We start from the raw sequence: 18579 nt of genomic DNA on the forward strand, positions 1-18579 counted from the left end.
TCATTTGTTCCTGTGTAGTTATTCATTAATGAAGGAACAGTATTCTAAAGTGTTACCAAAAAGTTTAATTAGTAAATGTTGTTTAGAACAGCTTTGGATTTGAGTGAGACCGAGACAACAGAACTGAGAGTGTGTTAATTAATTCCTGTCCTGTCTTTAATAAACTGCAGACGTGGTCCCCCAAAGAGCCTGGTGTTGGTGGTTTATTTGTGGTGCTGGGTGAAATCCACTACATAAGTACATTTTAGAGCACTTTTTTTCACAAGGGTAGGATTATAGAGATCTACAGTTAATAACGGAGAAATTTGAATGCTTCTCATTAGATCTCGCAGAGAAGTTATTACTTTCTGTGGCGAATTCAAATGATTTCTTTACTGGATCTCTTAGCACTGTGTAGTAACAGTGTCACTTGATCAAGATCTGCTCGCGCTGCACTGATATTGGTCAAAACTGATAAAGCACAAATGAGTAGCGCAGTTTCGTTCCGCTTTCATTACGTTTGCCATTTGATGTAATGTGGACCGAACCGAAAGCCTCGTAGCGAATGGTTTAATACGAATACGTGTATCGTTACACCCCAAATGTGTGTGTGTATATATATATAGAGAGTGAGAGAGCTGACTCACCTATGTTCCTCGACAGTTTTCAGCATCCCTCCACCACCCCGTCTCCTCACTCGCCTGGTTACTATCCTAACCAGAGATAAGGGGGGAGTATTCTGGGCCAAAATACAGAACTCGGAGCCTGATTAAAGTGTGAACTACACATTTTAATTGCCGCATATGACAGCAGATATTTATAAAACCACCTTCTATCTTGTTCTGTTGGACCAGGGAAATCCCAAGACAAACACAGTTCCAGGACTTTACACCAGAAATACACTATATGAGCTGCATATTTTAATGCATTCACAGTTTCTTCTTCTCTAGGCTGTACTCATTTAACAGGGGAGGCCCAGTCTACATTGTTTTGTTGTAGAAGTTGATCAGTTGCCTCTCCTGTTCTACAGCACATGATCTCAAGTCCATACACATTAAAAGAGGTTTCCGTGTCTCATGCAGTCAGAGAATTTCCTTTCTGTACAAGGAAATTGTTGGATTTCCATTTGTTGGATCCAGGTGGGTCTTCCAATCTGGTGAATAAAATTACATTTATTCCTAAATAATGTAAAATCAAAAGAGCTCCACATTAACAAATTAAAACAGAATGTCAACAAACAGGCACATCACCCTCTTTTGTAAGAGAAGGAGAAACAATTTAACTGCCATGAATCATGAATGAAAACTGTTGTGTTAATTTCTTCATCCATTGGTCTACAATTTAGGAAAGGGGGGGGAAACAATAAAAAATGCTGTTTTTAGTGTCTACTTTTATAAATCATTTTCTGTTTCTCACAAAACAAATATATGACTTGTATACACTTGATTTGTTAAGGCTATGCATGGAGAAATAATAGACTTGTGTTAATCATGACCTATGCTTCAATCAAAAGCTGAAAATGTAACTTAATTTACTTACATATTGGGATCACATCAGAGAGCCCCAATCATCTTCGAGTGTTAATAGAACAAGCCAATTCACATTGATTTGCAGCTAGTGCTCCGCCCCATAGCGTGGGTATGAATAGGATGCACATGCAAGCACCAGTTGTTTTTTTGCTGAGGAGCTAAGCAGAAACACCACATCAGCGGTGGTCCAGCAACGGTGGCGACGGGATGTACGTCTCTGTTCCTCCTTCAGGGAACGAGAGTACATACATAACCGATATGTTCCCTTTCAGTCGGTCACGTTCTACATACGTCGACATGCCAACATATTGGGATCCCAAGTATAACGCCACCTATTGCTGCCACCTTTCAGCACCCAGTGTAAGCCTCATGAGGGGCTGAAGATGGGACATCCGCAGAGGAAGTCTTTGCTGCTGTTCCGCATGAACCATAGAGTCAGACTATTGGATAACACTGGGATAGCGTGCCCTTTTCAGGGGAGAGGAACGCTGCAGAAGCCACATCCTGCCCGTAGGGAGGTATCGTGGGAGTTACACATAAGGACTGGCCGGTCAGGGCTGTACAACATATGGAATGTCACTGAGGTGGCTCCGGCCTATGTAGGGGGAAGGCAATAACGTTCAGAGACACAGGCTCGCTGCAGGGAGCCGTACCGTGGGAGAATACACATATGGGATCACCGTAGGGATCACAACATATGGGACCCAGCTTAGATGAGGAACGCACCTGGAGTAGAAATGGTGCATGCATCCAGTCCATAGGAGGGTAATGGCATAACTTTTTTTTTTACCTAGTGGAGTGGGCTCGCAACCTGAGGGGGCATGGTGCGTCTTGGGTTTGGCATCCACTATCCAGTGGGCCAACCTCTGCTTGGAGACAGCCTTTCCCTTCTGCTGGCCTCCGTAACAGATGAAGAGCTGGTCTGGGGTCCTGAGGCTTTTTGTTCTAAGTATAGGCGCATAGCACGAACGGGACAGAGAAAAGGCAGGTCTGGGTCTGCCTCCTCCATGGGCAGCACTTGCAAGTTTTACAACCTGGTCCCGAAAGGGAGTGGTAGAAACCTTGGGCACATATCTGGGCCCTATCAGGAGTGAGGAGCCCACAGGGATTGGTTACCGGGCAGGGAAGCCCTCACTATAATCCTCAGATCATCCTTGCTAGTTGTCAAAGTAGCTCTCTTCTGGTTTTGGCCAGAAGAGACACTAGATCGAGGTATAGGTAAGGGGACTCCACCTCGTTGAAGGTATCCACAAAAGCTGCTTCAGCGTGCTGCATGCCCTGACATGTGATGCAGCGACTGTGACCGTCAGCTGGTGCCAGGTAACGACCGCATCCAGAAACGCACAGGTGGAATGACATCTTGAAAAAGAAACAGTCACACCCGCATTCACTCTTTCAGGAATTAGCTCTCTGTGCTGAAGCACACAGGGGAAATGGCCACAGCGACACTGGCAGTTATTAAAGATGCCCTTAAACCAACCGATGCTGTGAAAACAGCAGTTGAGAGCTGTGAGCTGTGACGAGCGTCCTCAAAGGAATCAGCGTCGCCCTGGTAACAAACACAAAACACCTGCACGTCCTCACAGCGGGCTGATCGGTCACAGCTGCACCTCATCAGCCCACAGCCACAAAAGCAGCACGCGCTGAGCAGACAGGCAGACTATGGTCTCGAGCTGAATGAATTGCTGGACTAACCTTTCTCTCTGTTCCCTTCAGAAAGCAGCGAGTGACCGACAGCCCACCTCTTTTGGAGCACGTTTGGACACCCACTTTCGGTTTGGATTGAACACTGCAGAGCACTTGGAGCACCAGCCATCACTCACCGGATCACCGTCTTCCTTCACCTTTATTTTTTGCACTGTAAATAAAATCCACCCTCCGGGGCCTTTTCACTAAGCCTGCCTTGTCGAGTGATTCTTCACCCCGTGACAGTGGTGGAGAATGCGGGCAAGTGCGTGAAGAATCACCGGCAAGTTCACCACCCCAACCCCTAATTTTTTCTTTTTTTTCCTGTGTGCACTACAGGACACGGAAAGCGGCGCGCTCGGTCCCCACAATGGAGGAGGTTCTACAACGCCTCGCGGAGGTGAGCATCCGCCAGCAACAAATTGTAGAACATCTCGCCACTCGCCAGGGCAGGACGGAGGAAGAACTGACCGCCATCCATGCCGTCGCCGCCCAGCGCGTTCCGCTACCTGATCCCCGTGCCCAAGCAACCCGCCTGCTGCCGAAGATGACGGCTGATGATGACGTGGAGGCTTTCCTGCAAGTCTTTGAATCCACAGCCCTCACTGAGGCATGGCCCGAGGACGATTGGGCACGCGCGCTGGCACCTCTCCTCACCGGAGAAGCCCAACGGGCTTATTTTTCACTTCCCTGTGCGATCGCCGAAGATTATGACGAAGTCAAGCGTGAAATCCTGGCGAGGCTCTGCCTCTCATCCATCTGCGCCGCCCAACAGTTTCACGAATGGGAGTTCAAGTCCCGCGTGCCAGCCCGTGCTCAAGCCGCCGAACTCAGCCGCATCGCTCGTCATTGGCTGTTGGAAGATAATCCCACTGCAGCTCAGGTAGCGGAACGGGTGGTGGTCGATCGCCTCCTCCGTGCTCTTCCCCGTCCAATTCGGCAAGCTGTCGGCATGAGAAACCCTACCAACACTCTGGAACTCGTGGAGGCTATCGAGCTGGCGGATGCCATCCATCACCGTGAGGCTGGGGATCGAGCGTTGCCGTTTCCCCGGAGGGTGGTCCAGGAGCGGCGCCCGCTCGAAGGCACCTCGCGACCAGTCAGCAGGCCGACGGTTTCCCCGCCGCGAGACGAGCCCATGCCCAGCGCTGAACCCGTAACACCACCGCGTGCGTGGTTGGCAGGCTGCATCGTCCACCAGCGTGTACCATCGGGAGCCCCTGAAGCGGACGTGGTCGTGGAGGGGAAACGTTTCCGGGCCCTGCTGGACTCAGGCAGTGCGGTCACCCTCATCCAGTCGCGGTTGTGTGCCCCCCGAAGCGGTGAAAAGAGTTTTCTGCCGATTACCTGCGTTCACGGAGACACGCGCCAAGTACCGGCCCGTAGAGTTACCATATCGTCACCTCAAGGCACCTGGCCGGTGGAGGCGGGTTTGGTGAAGGACCTGCCGGTGGCCGTACTGCTTGGGAGAGACTGGCCGGGCTTCGACAGACTGCTCACTGCCGCTACTCAGCCTGCCAGCCCAGAGGGGAACCGTCGAAGACGGAGGCGGCCGCGTGGACCCCGCCGTAGACCAGCCCTACTTGCCTCCGACAGCGGGAGAGATGATGAGTCCCCTTCTCAGTCTTCTAATCCTTTCTTTGATGTTTACCAACAGGCTGCAGGAGGGGGCTCATTTGCCAAGGAACAGCGGGAGGACGATCGTCTAAAGCACTGCTGGTCTCAAGTGCGGATCATCGATGGAAATGACGTCCTCCCACGGCCCCATCCTCTCCCGCATTTTGTCGTCGAGAATGGCCTGCTATACTGTGTCGCACAGCGGAGGGGGGAGGAGAAAAAACTACTGGTGGTACCTCGAGCCAAGACCGAAACTATCCTGGAGCTGGCCCATTCTCATCCCATGGCAGGTCACCTCGGGGCAGCCAACACCACCCAGCGAATCCGTGACCGTTTCCTCTGGCCGGGCCTGGAGGCCGAAGTGAAGCGGTTTTGCCAAGCCTGCCCGACCTGCCAGGTCACGTCGCCCAGGACTCCTCCCCCCAGCCCGCTCATCCCGCTGCCCATCATCGAGGTGCCCTTCGAGCGGATCGGGATGGACATAGTGGGGCCGTTGCCAAAGTCTGCCCGGGGACACGAACACATCCTGGTGATCGTCGACTACGCCACCCGGTACCCAGAAGCAGTTCCCCTACGCAAAGCCACCGCGAAGTCCATCGCCCAGGAGCTGTTTCTGTTGGCCAGCCGAGTCGGTATCCCTGCGGAGATACTGACTGACCAGGGAACACCGTTCATGTCCCGGCTAATGGCCGATCTCTGCAGGCTGCTGCGGGTGAAGCAGTTGAGGACCACGGTTTATCACCCTCAGACGGACGGGCTCGTGGAGAGGTTCAACCAGACCCTTAAGCAGATGCTGAGACGCGTGGCGGCGGAGGATAAGCGGGATTGGGACCTCATGATTCCCTACGTGCTCTTCGGGATCCGCGAAGTACCTCAGGCCTCAACTGGCTTCACCCCCTTTGAGCTCCTGTTCGGCCGCCAACCACGTGGGCTCCTCGACATCGCCAGAGAAGCTTGGGAGCAGCAGCCTGCCCCTCATCGCACCGTCATCGAGCATGTACGACAAATGAGAGAGAGAATCGATCGAGTGATGCCATTAGTCCGGGAACACCTCAGCAAAGCCCAACAAGCGCAGCAACGCCATTACGACCGGGCAGCCCAACCGCGGGAGTTCCAGCCGGGAGACCGCGTCATGGTCCTGGTCCCCAGCTCTGCCTGTAAGTTCCTGGCTTCCTGGAAGGGTCCATACACGGTGTTGGAAAGGATTGGGCCAGTCACATACCGCCTAAGGCAACCTGGTCGACGCCAGACAGAGCAACTCTACCATATTAACCTCCTAAAGAAGTGGGTGGGGACCCGGGACCAAGTGGCGGCCCTAAGTCTCACCGATCCCGTGGTTGTAGACGTCAACCCCCATCTATCGGCTGCCCAGAAGGCGGAGCTGCAGCACCTGGTCAGTCAGTTCCAGGATGTGTTCTCAACCCAGCCCGGGCAGACCAACGTGAGTCGTCGTCCGGCAACGGCCCTACCGTGTCCCGGAAGCTCGTCGGCAGGCTATTGAGGAGGAAATCCAAAAAATGCTAAAGTTGGGGGTAATAGAACCATCCCGGAGCCCGTGGTCCAGCCCCATTGTAATGGTTCCAAAGCCGGATGGCACCCTCCGCTTCTGCAACGACTTCCGCCGCCTGAACGAAGTCTCCGAATTCGACGGGTACCCCATGCCTCGGGTCGACGAGCTGCTGGACCGTTTGGGAAGGGCCCGGTATATCAGCACCTTGGACCTCACCAAAGGCTATTGGCAGGTACCACTCTCCGAAACTGCTAAACCTAAAACTGCTTTCTCGACCCCCAGTGGCCACTGGCAATACCGGACCCTTCCCTTCGGCCTGCACGGGGCCCCCGCGACCTTCCAACGAATGATGGACATCATCCTGCGGCCCCATCAAGCCTACGCAGCCGCCTACATCGATGACGTCGTGATCCACTCCGAGGCATGGGGAGAACATCTGGAGCGTCTGCGGAGGGTGCTTTCGGAGCTCCGGCGGGCTGGACTCACCGCCAACCCCCGAAAATGTCATCTAGCTCTCTCCGAAGCCAAGTACCTGGGGTTCCGTGTCGGACGAGGCCTTATACAACCCCAGGAGAAGAAGGTAGAGGCCATCCACTCCGCCCCGAGACCCCAGACAAAGACCCAGGTACGAGCTTTCTTGGGGTTGGCAGGGTATTACCGGTGTTTTATCCCCAACTTCTCCTCTTTAGCCGCCCCTCTGACAGACCTGACCAGGAAGGGGCAGCCGGAGAAAGTATGCTGGACCCCAGCCGTTGAAGAGGCCTTCGCCCGGGTCAAAGCGGCACTGACGTCGTCACCGGTACTCCGCGCTCCAGACTTTGGCTGCCCCTTCCTGCTGCAGACGGATGCCTCCGACACGGGACTGGGAGCCGTCCTGTCCCAAGTCCAGGAAGGTGAGGAGCATCCGATCATTTACATCAGCAGGAAGCTGTCCCCGGCCGAGAGGAAGTACGCCGCCGTCGAGAGGGAGGCCCTGGCCATCAAGTGGGCAGTCCTGGAGCTCCGGTACTACCTCCTAGGCCGCAAGTTCACCCTGGTCACAGACCATGCGCCTCTTCAATGGATGGCCCGCGCCAAGGACACCAACGCCAGGGTGACTCGCTGGTTCCTAGCGCTCCAGGACTTCCATTTCGAGGTACGACATCGGGCCGGGGCCGCCAACGCGAACGCTGATGGTCTCTCACGGATATGGACAGCTTATGCAGGTCTGTCAGGGGTCATTCCCCACCCGCCCCTAGTTTCACCCCTACTATCTCCATATGTTCACAGGACCAGAACGACGCTTAGGGGGGGGGAATGTGACGAGCGTCCTCAAAGGAATCAGCGTCGCCCTGGTAACAAACACAAAACACCTGCACGTCCTCACAGCGGGCTGATCGGTCACAGCTGCACCTCATCAGCCCACAGCCACAAAAGCAGCACGCGCTGAGCAGACAGGCAGACTATGGTCTCGAGCTGAATGAATTGCTGGACTAACCTTTCTCTCTGTTCCCTTCAGAAAGCAGCGAGTGACCGACAGCCCACCTCTTTTGGAGCACGTTTGGACACCCACTTTCGGTTTGGATTGAACACTGCAGAGCACTTGGAGCACCAGCCATCACTCACCGGATCACCGTCTTCCTTCACCTTTATTTTTTGCACTGTAAATAAAATCCACCCTCCGGGGCCTTTTCACTAAGCCTGCCTTGTCGAGTGATTCTTCACCCCGTGACAGAGCTCACAACCACCGCAGCATACGCCGTAACACCAACACTGCAGTAAAGACTTCTTCCTCAAGAACACTCGACACACTGGTTGACTGTATTTATACCACTCTTAGAGACAACATACAGAATGATCTGTTCGACTCCGAGGTGAAAGACAACTGGTGCTTGCATCTGCTTCCTATTTATACCCGCGCTTCGGGGTGGAGCGCGAGATGCAAATCTTGCCTGCCAATATGCATTGGCTCATTCTGTTTACACCCGAAGATGATTGGGGCTCTCTGACGCGATCCCAATACATCAGCACGTAGACGTATGTTGAACATGACCAACTAAAAGGGAAAGCAGCGTTTCCATCCCATGTGTTCAAGAGAACAAAATTGTCACTTCCTGGGATACTGGCACAAAATATTAGTACAAAAAATTTAAGTTTCTTCAATCAGCTCTTTTTCCCTCTATCATAAATGAGTTGCATCTCAGAGTGTAAGATGAAACCCAATAAATGCTGTCATATTCTCTTATGAACGCAACCATGTGAGATGCTTCTGGAGGGAATTAAACCAAATCATTCTGGTGACAGACTTGTGACAGACAGACTGGTGACTCAGACGTCGCAGAGGTCCACCAAACCAACATTTGTGATGCTGCAATGCCATTGGTCTGCTGGTTAGTGCAGTTATCCAATCACAGTCTCTGCTGAACCAAAGTCACCAGGGGCCAGCTGTTCAAAAGTAATCTGACCAGATCGGATTGGATCAAATCTTAAAAATGGGTTGTTCTTTTCTAAAAGAGAATGCAAAACCATCCAACCATATTTCCCAATGTGGAGATACAGATTTGGTAATCTGAAAAAGTGTGTATCTGGATCATGGTGATCCAATCGAATTTTGCTTTGAAAAACCGGCCCAAAAATAAGATGGATGACCTGATCCTGGAAAGCAGAACATGGGATTTCCAAATCCAGATCATTCTGATCCAGATGAAACTTTTTGAACAACTGGCCCGAGTTTATTGTTGCACATCGAGGGATTTATTCGGTAAATGTCTTTCCATTGCAGTTTTAGTCACATATCTTCTTATCAGATAAAACAATTGTTCACCTAAACTGAGCGCATGTTATTTATGTGCATTTTAAAATTAAAATGTATACACATTTCCATCCAGCGTTCTTTTATGCAATATCCCAAAATTTGCATATAATTATGTGGATGGAAACAAATGCCACTACACACAGTTAACATGTTTAATGTATCTGTCCACAAATATGTAGAAGCAAATAACACTTCAGTTCATAGAATTTCCCACTACTGACTTCAGCTCACTACGACAACTTTTGGCGACATTTCCTTCGATGAGACAGCAGAGCGCTGGATGTGACGAAACTCCTTCCACACGGCGGGCAGCGGTGCGGCTTCTCTCCGGTATGAACTCGCTCGTGTATTTTCAGGTTCCCTGACTGACTGAAGCTCTTGGCACAATGTGAGCACTTGTAGGGTTTCTCTCCCGTATGGACCTTTCGATGCTCTTTCAGATATTTGGCTCTAGAGAAGCTATTCCCGCACACCGAGCACATGTGAGCTTTCTCGCCGGTGTGTATTTTCTGGTGCTCTTTCAGGTAGCCCAGCTGCGAGAACATCTTTCCACAGAAAGAGCACAAGAAAACCTTCTGGTGAATTTTCTGGTGTATCTTCAGGTGCTTGGCTGAAATGAAACTCTTCCCGCACTGGCCACAGCCGAACGGTCTCTCTCCCGAGTGCGAGTGCTGGTGATTTTTGAGGATGGTGGCCTGCGTGAAGCTCTTCCCACACACGTGGCACGTGAACGGCCTCTCTCCGGAGTGAACGCGCATGTGGTTCTTGAAGTGTCCTTTGCGTATGAAGCTCTTGGCACACAGCAGGCAGGTGAAAGGCTTCTCTCCGGTGTGGATTCGGATGTGATTCTCCAGGCTCTCTTTGCGTGTGAAGCTCTTACCGCAGTGAGGGCAGCTGAACGGCTTCTCCCCGCTGTGTGTTTGCAGGTGCCTCTTCAGATCTGCGTTTTTGAAGAAGCTCCTGCCGCACTGTGGGCATCTGAAATCACGCTCTCCGCTGTGGATTTTGATGTGGCTTTTAAGGTTCACTTTGAGTGTGAAACACTTCCCACACTGAGGGCAGATGAATGGTGGTTTATTGGCTCCTGTTCTTTTCTGGAAGAAATCACTTTCGGTCTGTGAGCGACTCAATGATTTTTCTCCTGTTATGATCTTCTGAGGTCTCTGATACTGATGATCCTCCTCCACTTCATTCAGTTCTTCACACTCCACCTTCACTTCCGTCAGGTCTAAAATCAGTTCAGACAAATAAAAAACACAAGTGACTCACAGTTTCATGGCAGAAAGCAAGAGGTTAAACATCAGGGCTCCAGATGAACACATGAACTGATCCAGTGAAAATTACAATAGTCATATTATTATTGAACTGCACCAATACAATCAGTTCAGTCACTAATAATATTTACTAGGGATGCTCCGCCGATCGATTATCGGCAGATCGGTATATGCCTATAATAAAATTCTATGACTCGATCGATTGTCACTAAATTTTGCCGATCTCACAAACTGATCAGAATTTTTAATGACGTAAAACTATAAAAAGTCGCTGCTAACGCACATGTAAACTGTATACAGATAAGGCTTTTGCGCCATGTTATGATTTGTAGCTTCACAAAGCATTAGAAGTAACTCCATAGTAAATCACACATCTTTATTTAGAGCAGGTTGTCTCTGTTCAAACGAGCCACACACAACATGATGATGAGATCTTGAAAAAATCCTCATAGATTGACATTGACATGCTGATTAGCTAAAGCTATAGGACTTCCGGGATCACGTCACGGTGATGTTGTTTTCCAATATCATTTAAAAGTTCAACCAATGTAAACTTGATCATGGGCACTGTTTTACAGCTGGAGTGCCAGTTTTTCTCAGCAGTGCTGAAACATAAGAGCCTCCAAACATGATCAAAGTTTAAAAAGGTCTTCAATCAAATGAGTCCATGCACTTAACGATACCTTTTTTTTCCCTTTTTTTTTGTGTTATAAGTAGGGCTGTGAATCTTTGAATAGACAGAGAATCGATTCGATTCATGGTTCATAGGTTTAGAGCTGCAACAACGAATCGATTAAAATCGATTATTAAAAGAATAGATTACGAATTTCATCATCGATTCATTGTGTCGCGTGACTATTGCGCCACTCAATAAGCCGCAGAGATTTTTGAGTATAGATGAAAAGAAGTTGAGTTGAGCGCGGAGCGGAGCAGAGCTACGAGGCACCAGACTGGACAAAAGCGAAGCGAACTCCGCGAGCGAGCGACACTGCGCGAGAGACCGAGTGTGTCCGAGAGTCCGCGCTCGACAGTGCGCGAGAGAGACCGAGTGTGTCTGAGCATTAGTAAATTGGTACATAGTAATATATAATTACTATATAAGAGGCATGGAAGTTCGATAAATGGTCAACAATATAAATAAAACCAACAATTAAATTCTTACCACTAAATTAGCAGACTGTGATATGAATCAGATAGACAGAAGATGAAAACACTTTCTTGTCTGTCCCAAGTACCACTACAAGGGGTTTTTCATTCTTTACTCTAAATGACTCAAGAGAAACTTCACTATATGCTCGGAAATGATGAGCTGCAAAATACCTTACACACCATACCAGGTGGTCAATCCATTATATTTGTTTTTATTGTTTTTATTTTATTATTATTATTATTTTATAGTTTGTGAGAGTGCGTGCGTCTGTGAGTGAGAGTTTGTGAGAGTGTGTGTCTGTGAGTGAGAGTTTGTGAGAGTGCGTGCGTCTGTGAGTGAGAGTTTGTGAGGGTGTGTATCTGTGAGTGAGAGTTTGTGAGGGTGTGTATCTGTGAGTGAGAGTTTGTGAGAGTGCGTGCGTCTGTGAGTGAGAGTTTGTGAGAGTGCGTGCGTCTGTGAGTGAGAGTTTGTGAGAGTGCGTGCGTCTGTGAGTGAGAGTTTGTGAGTGTGTGTATCTGTGAGTGAGAGTTTGTGAGAGTGCGTGCGTCTGTGAGTGAGAGTTTGTGAGAGTGCGTGCGTCTGTGAGTGAGAGTTTGTGAGTGTGTGTATCTGTGAGTGAGAGTTTGTGAGTGTGTGTGCGTCTGTGAGTGAGAGTTTGTGTATCTGTGAGTGAGAGTTTGTGAGAGTGCGTGCGTCTGTGAGTGAGAGTTTGTGAGTGTGTGTGCGTCTGTGAGTGTAGTGTAGAGCAGTGATTCTCAACCGGAGGGCCGCGGCCCTCTGGTGGGCCTCGGAGCACCATCTGGTGGGCCGTGTAGGCAGTGGTAGACTACCCCCAAATTATTATTATCAATTTTTTTTAATTGACAAATCTTGTTATTTTCTAATTATCTTGTTCTTATGAATTTATATGATCAAAAACACTCAAGTCAAGTCAAGATGCATTTATCTAAAAGCTAATTTAGGTTTAAATATCGCAACACCAATCACGTCAGATTGAACGTTTGTTCGATCAGATGCAGTAACATTACGTTACTGTACGGATCGTTTTATGAAAAGAAAAGCAGATGTGGGAGACAGACCTGTGCAAGGAAAAGCTTCGAAGTGTGTGGTGAGAAAATACGACGCTGAATACATTAAATTTGGTTTTATAAGGGCAGGTACTGAGGGGGTCACACACGGACGAGAAGCGCAGCACCGCGTCTACAACTCGAGGTATCGAACACTGGACGCGCACTTTCTCAGTTTATGGCCAGCAATATTGTTATGTTTAAGGACATTATGAAATTAAGATAATGTCTGTGCTATGTTATGATTGCAATTAAATTTACATTTACAATTAAATACAATCGTTGCTGAGTCTGCAGTCTGAACACTTTAACTCAGGACGTACATTAACTGAATTAATTGAGAATCTCACCTGAAAATCCGATCATTTTCATCCACGCAGCTAATAAGCTGTTAATGAATATAAAACTACATGTATCTTGCAGCACAGGGTGAAGTCAGTATATAGGCTACATTAACAACGATTTGAGACAAATACAATGTAGTCAAATTTAATCTAAAACTATGTAAATGGCGCTCTGTGGCACGAAAGGATTTTGAACAGCGTCTTGAGCTATAGCTGGCGCTGCGGACAGACGCCGCCGGTGTGACACTCATAGAAAAATAATGTGTTCGAATTTTAAAGACGTGCCGCTGCGCTTCTCGTCCGGTGTGCGACCCCCTTAAGCCGAAGGTGCATGTGGAGAAATGTTGTTGAATGTGGATTCAGGTGTTGAATGTGGAGAAATGTTGTCAAATGAGGTGCTAAAACCATCATGGCTGCAGAGAGATTTGAACAAGTCAAGTCAAGTCAAGTCAAGTATATTTGTATAGCGCTTTTCACAATACAGATTGTATCAAAGCAGCTTCACAGTATTAAATTAAAATAATACAACAAGGTTTGTTTCTAGTGGAATTTATTGATTGATCAAATTAAATTAAATATCCCCAAAATATCCCCAACTGAGCAAGCCAAAGGCAACAGTGGCAAGGAACCGAAAAACTCCATCAAGTGACCTAATGGAGAAAAAAAACATTGGGAGAACCCAGGCTCAGTCGGGGGCCAGTTCTCCTCTGGCATTTATGAGCTAGAGGCCGGATTGTAGTTTGAACTGTAAGATTAAAAATATTATATGAATGCCTGGCTGAAGAGATGCGACTTTAATCTAGTTTTAAACTGGGAGAGCGAGTCTGAGCAACGAACAGTATCAGGAAGACTATTCCAGAACAAAACTGGGCTGTGCTGGGAAGCCAACATAATATTGTTTTAAACAGTCATGTTCATATCGCTAAGTGTATTTGATCAATTACATTTACAGTAGGCTATGTAAATTGGGGTGAATTAACTTTTTTTTATTAACATTTCGTATCTATAACACGAATGTTATTTCTCGTGCCATTTATACGTAAAAAATAGTTTTTGCGTGCATATGATACGCACTGTATGGCGTGTAATACGCACGCACTCCCCACCCCTAATCCTAACCAAGGGTTTTCAGTGCGTAGCATATGCACGCAAAAAACATTTTTGGCGTATAAATGGCACAAGAAATAACATTCGTGGTATAGAGATCGTGTTGCAGCGAATAGAGAGAATCCCCTCTTATGTGTCTAGCCTGTTGTTACAGGTATGTTAGCCTGTTATTGTTACAGGAATGGTTACTGAGAAAACCTTCAAAGCCTTTTTGATACAAGGACAGTTTTCATCTATATAGCTGACTTGATCTAGTCTGCATAACAGATTAACAGCAGAGTATAGGGACGTCCCGCGTGACGTCACGCCATTTGGAGCAGCCATCTTGACGGAATAGAAAATGCTAAACCGCTGGTGATAATACAGCTCGTCGCGAAATATTCATCTATTTACCAACCTTTGCGGTGATGATTGAAAAATCCTTCCCCGCTGGCGTCCAAATCAAAGAGTTGCTGACCCATCCGGACTCGTGATACCGATAGCCTGCTAAGCTTTTGTATGCTTTTAATGAAGCTCCGGTGTAGCGTGATGGGAAGTGAATAAGGTAGCTGTAAATGTCACCGAACTCAATGTCAGGAAGTTTTTCTACACATTTAATGCCTGTAAAAAGAACTCGTGGTGCTTCATATGGATCTATGATTCCTAATTATTTTATCTTCCTCTTGTATATTTCTTTTTATGATGACGTGACGTGAAGAGTTAGCTGACGGCCGCTGCGCTAATAATAGATTGGCCAGTGACCGCGACGCTGAAGTGTGTGAGAACAAATGAATAACATCAGTGCGAACCACGAACATTTATTTATTTTGATTAAATATTTAAATTTTAATCATTCTGTGTCATTTTTCAATGTCAGTCTTTTCACTATTTACATGTTTATGCCCCAAATGCTATAATATTCAAAGTAGTTGACTGTCGTTCTCCTCTACCCTGTGTACATTATTGATTAAATAGCCTAACGTTAGCCTATTTAAAATCGTTACAGGCACCTCGCGAGCATTCATTCATTCAACTATTTTAAAAGACTGGAATGAACACCAGCACACACAAGCAATCTTTTTTATAGTCAATTTAATTAAAAAAAATGTAACAACAGGTATTAAATGTCAGAAAGAGAAAAAAAACTTAATGGGAAGACGAGCATAGACTGCTGCAGCTTAGTGGATAAATATATTTAGCCTATTTATTATTAAGATTGCACAGTTGGAAAGAAAATATATTTATAGGAACATTTCAGCAGGCTCAAGATAATTATACAGTGACCATTATTCATTATTTTAATCAATTCGCAGCCATAAAACGTGATAATCCGCATTCTCATGTATGTGCGCTTGTGTATAGTATTCCGTCAAAATGGCTGACACGCGGCTAGGGGTCACGTGACTGGGAGATCCCTATATCATTGTACTTTTAGAATTTTCTGTTATTCTGTGTTCATACTATCATATGTGGAAAGGTGGTCCTCGGAATGTTTTTAAACACTCATTGGTGGGCCATGAGTTGCAAAAGGTTGAGAACCCCTGGTGTAGAGAACAAGTTCTGACGTTCAAACAAATCCTGTTAAGTTTTCTGATTTGTATTTTTCTTAATTTTGTATAAATTATTTATTGTTCTGACAGCTCAGGTCCCTTTAAACAAAAAATACATCTTTTTGTGCACTTTATTTTAAAAAAAAGCCTATATATAAATATTCAATACAAATTTGGCAGATGTAAAGCATGTGTTTGTTTTTTGTGAATGAATGAAAACTAAATGAAACTTAACCTGAAGACAGATCAGACAGCTCTGAGTCCGAATCCGGCTGAAGTTCTATGTCTTCTCCATCTGAGTCACAAGGGTTTACTTCACTCAGGATCATTTCCATGGCCTGCCGAATGGTGAGTCTTCTCTGCATTTTCTTTTCTTGGAGAGGAGGTTCGTACACCACAGAATTCTTGAGGGCACTGAAGTAGTAGGCTATGTGCAGTGAGATTTTATCCACCTCAGCACAAAAGGAATTACCTCTCATTTGAGAGCAAGCTGCATGCAATTAGATGTGCTAATTCATACCTGTTTACACCTGGGCAAGACCCTACATGCCAATGTGAGACATGGTCAATCAAGTTCTCTGCTTTTAGCAGCCCTCCCTCCCTCCCCCACACATACAAACAAGCCACCAGCAACCATTCACACACACACCCCCAACCCCCCTGCAGATTGCTCCACATTTGACCACATTTACACATGAATTGATGCTAATGATAGCCAAAAGACTGGCCAGTTAGCATCCACTTGGCTAAAGGAGGGTTAAAAAACTCTGGGACTTCTAGTGTTAAGGAATCTTTTAACTCCGCAAACAATTTGTGCATTTCGCTTGAGTCAGCCATACTGTCTGCGTCTTCGGCAGTTTGTCTATTTGCAGTTTTCTTCTTTCACTGATACTAATTAAACTCCATGTACATTCCTGATCGAAGATTCATATCTCAGTTTTCACCTCCAAGCATATTTTCTTCTTTAGATGTAGAATAAACGAGGTACAAAGTTAATTTCCGGGGAGAAATGAGGGAACACAATCAACCTGCCGCCATGTCACCGGAACTCCCTTTTCCCTTTTGTATAAGCTGTTTTTGATTGTGGTCTACAGCAAACATTTGAAGTCATAACTCTTTATTATTTAGTTGTGTATAAGAGCGGCTTTGTATGTTACTAATTATTCAGAATATGCGTAAGTCCACAAGCATTATGTTTGTATGAGAGCTGCTGGTACATCATCCTATATTTGTGAAGGAAAACTGTTTGTGATGTTGCTACAAGTACGCTGCTAGTACAGGCACACGCTTATTTCCCTGTTGGTTCTCAGCAATGTTGGGACATATGCTGGCAAATATAACCTTACAGTTGACTTGCCAAATCACTGCCATTTGTTTTATTAATAAAATTAATATAGGAAGTATTGGAAGTAAATTATTTATGGGTCATCATAAATACTTTGCTTTAAAAGTACCAAGTTGTCACAAAAAAAAAGATGCATCGATAATCGTTACTCTCTGAATCGTAATCGAATTGAATCGTGAGATGCCTAGAGATTCCCTCCCCTAGATCTGAGTCATTTTCTCTTTCTGTCTTCAGTCTGTATGACTGCAATATTACAGAGAAACAGAGTCTCATCCTGACTTCAGCTCTGAAATCAAACCCGTCACATCTGAGAGAGCTGGACCTGAGCGGGAATAAACTAGGAGACTCTGGAGTGAAAAACCTCAGTGATCTACTGATGAACCCACAATTCAAGCTGGAGAAACTACAGTTAGTATCATTATACTGTACAACAATTACAGTGTGACTGAAGTTTATTTATTTGAAGACAGCAGGGCTTATGTTTCATTGTTTATAGCAGTGCACTTTCTGGGTTTTCCCTATTGCTCACATTTTATGTGTTTATCTAGTTAACCCCCTGAGGTCTACGGTATCGCCGGCGATACCAGCTCGCTTTTTTTTTATCAGTGTAAAATAAACTCATAAATACTCTGTTGACTTTGATTTTTCATAGGAGTTTCGTACATCAATCGATTCTGTTAAATGTGTATTATTTTTGTGTATACTCATAATAAAAACAAAGTGTTGAGCTTTTCGCAAAATAAAGAAAAATAAACACGAAGCGAGTTCTGCCTTCTCTCTGCCAGTGAAGTCCATTCTGAAACGCGTCCGAAAATATACAATAACTCGCCGAATACTTCTCACATAGACACGTGAGATATGTCTTTATGAAGCTTGAAATCTCTTCTTTTAAATGAAGTAATTTATATAAAAAACAAATGTTTTCAACTCATGTAATCCGTTTGAAAGCAAGGAGAGGTACCGTTTTTCCTTCTGCCTCATTATCTCTATAAGGAGTTGAGGCCGCCCCGCCCCCGGCGCTATTCAAATGGTAAATAGTTTAGGTGATCTAGTATGCATCGCATACGCCCCCCGATCAATGCCATAAAAACACAGTTTCTTCATCAGACTTACTGATAGTTCATCGCGTTTTGAGTATGGCACGCTTCTCCAGTAAAGACGCCCTTCAGATGATTCTGGACAGCGAGGAAGAATGCACGATACCGGGTTGTTTCCTCAGAGGAAGATTGTAACTCAGACTACAAACGGCAGCATTTTGAAGAGCGAATTCCGCCGAGGACACAATTTCGGAGTAAGTTTTACTTAAAAGTCCTTTGTCTTTTATTTTTCGTGTTTGCATTTATGAGGAAAAAACAATATTACGTGACAGTTCTCCATTATGGACGCGAGCGCTCTGAAAGCCACTAAAAGACTTTCAAACTTTCACAGAGACCTCAAAACAGAAACTACAAATCCTTTCTTTAAAACGAATTTCGTTTTGTATCAATTGTATCTTAATTTTAATATTTTTTTCATTAACAAATTTCCTGGATTTAAAGTAAATATAGGCTAGCAATCACAACATAAGGTGCTTGAACTGGAGATCATCATTAACCAGACCGTAGCCTACTCGCCTCACATGTCTAAAAAATGTGAAATATATTTACAG

General features: G+C 46.3%; 2 protein-coding genes across 3 annotated transcripts in view; both read right to left on the reverse strand.

The window, feature by feature from the left end:
• LOC309501906 (uncharacterized protein) overlaps window positions 1-18579 on the reverse strand; it is a 482458-nt gene that overhangs the window by 314244 nt on the left and 149635 nt on the right. The gene's annotated exons all lie outside the window — the stretch shown is intronic.
• Window positions 7777-18579, reverse strand: part of LOC309501983 (uncharacterized protein) — a 36112-nt gene continuing 25309 nt past the window's right edge. For both annotated transcript variants that reach the window (XM_082174289.1, XM_082174290.1), the window contains exon 3: window positions 7777-10343. In XM_082174289.1, the coding sequence (XP_082030415.1) occupies window positions 9346-10343 (998 nt within the window). In that variant the 3' untranslated portion in view covers window positions 7777-9345. The remainder of the gene's footprint in view (window positions 10344-18579) is intronic.

Source organism: Leuciscus leuciscus, assembly GCF_965113295.1.
Source record: "Leuciscus leuciscus genome assembly, chromosome: 6".
Taxonomy (NCBI): Eukaryota; Metazoa; Chordata; class Actinopteri; order Cypriniformes; family Leuciscidae; genus Leuciscus; species Leuciscus leuciscus.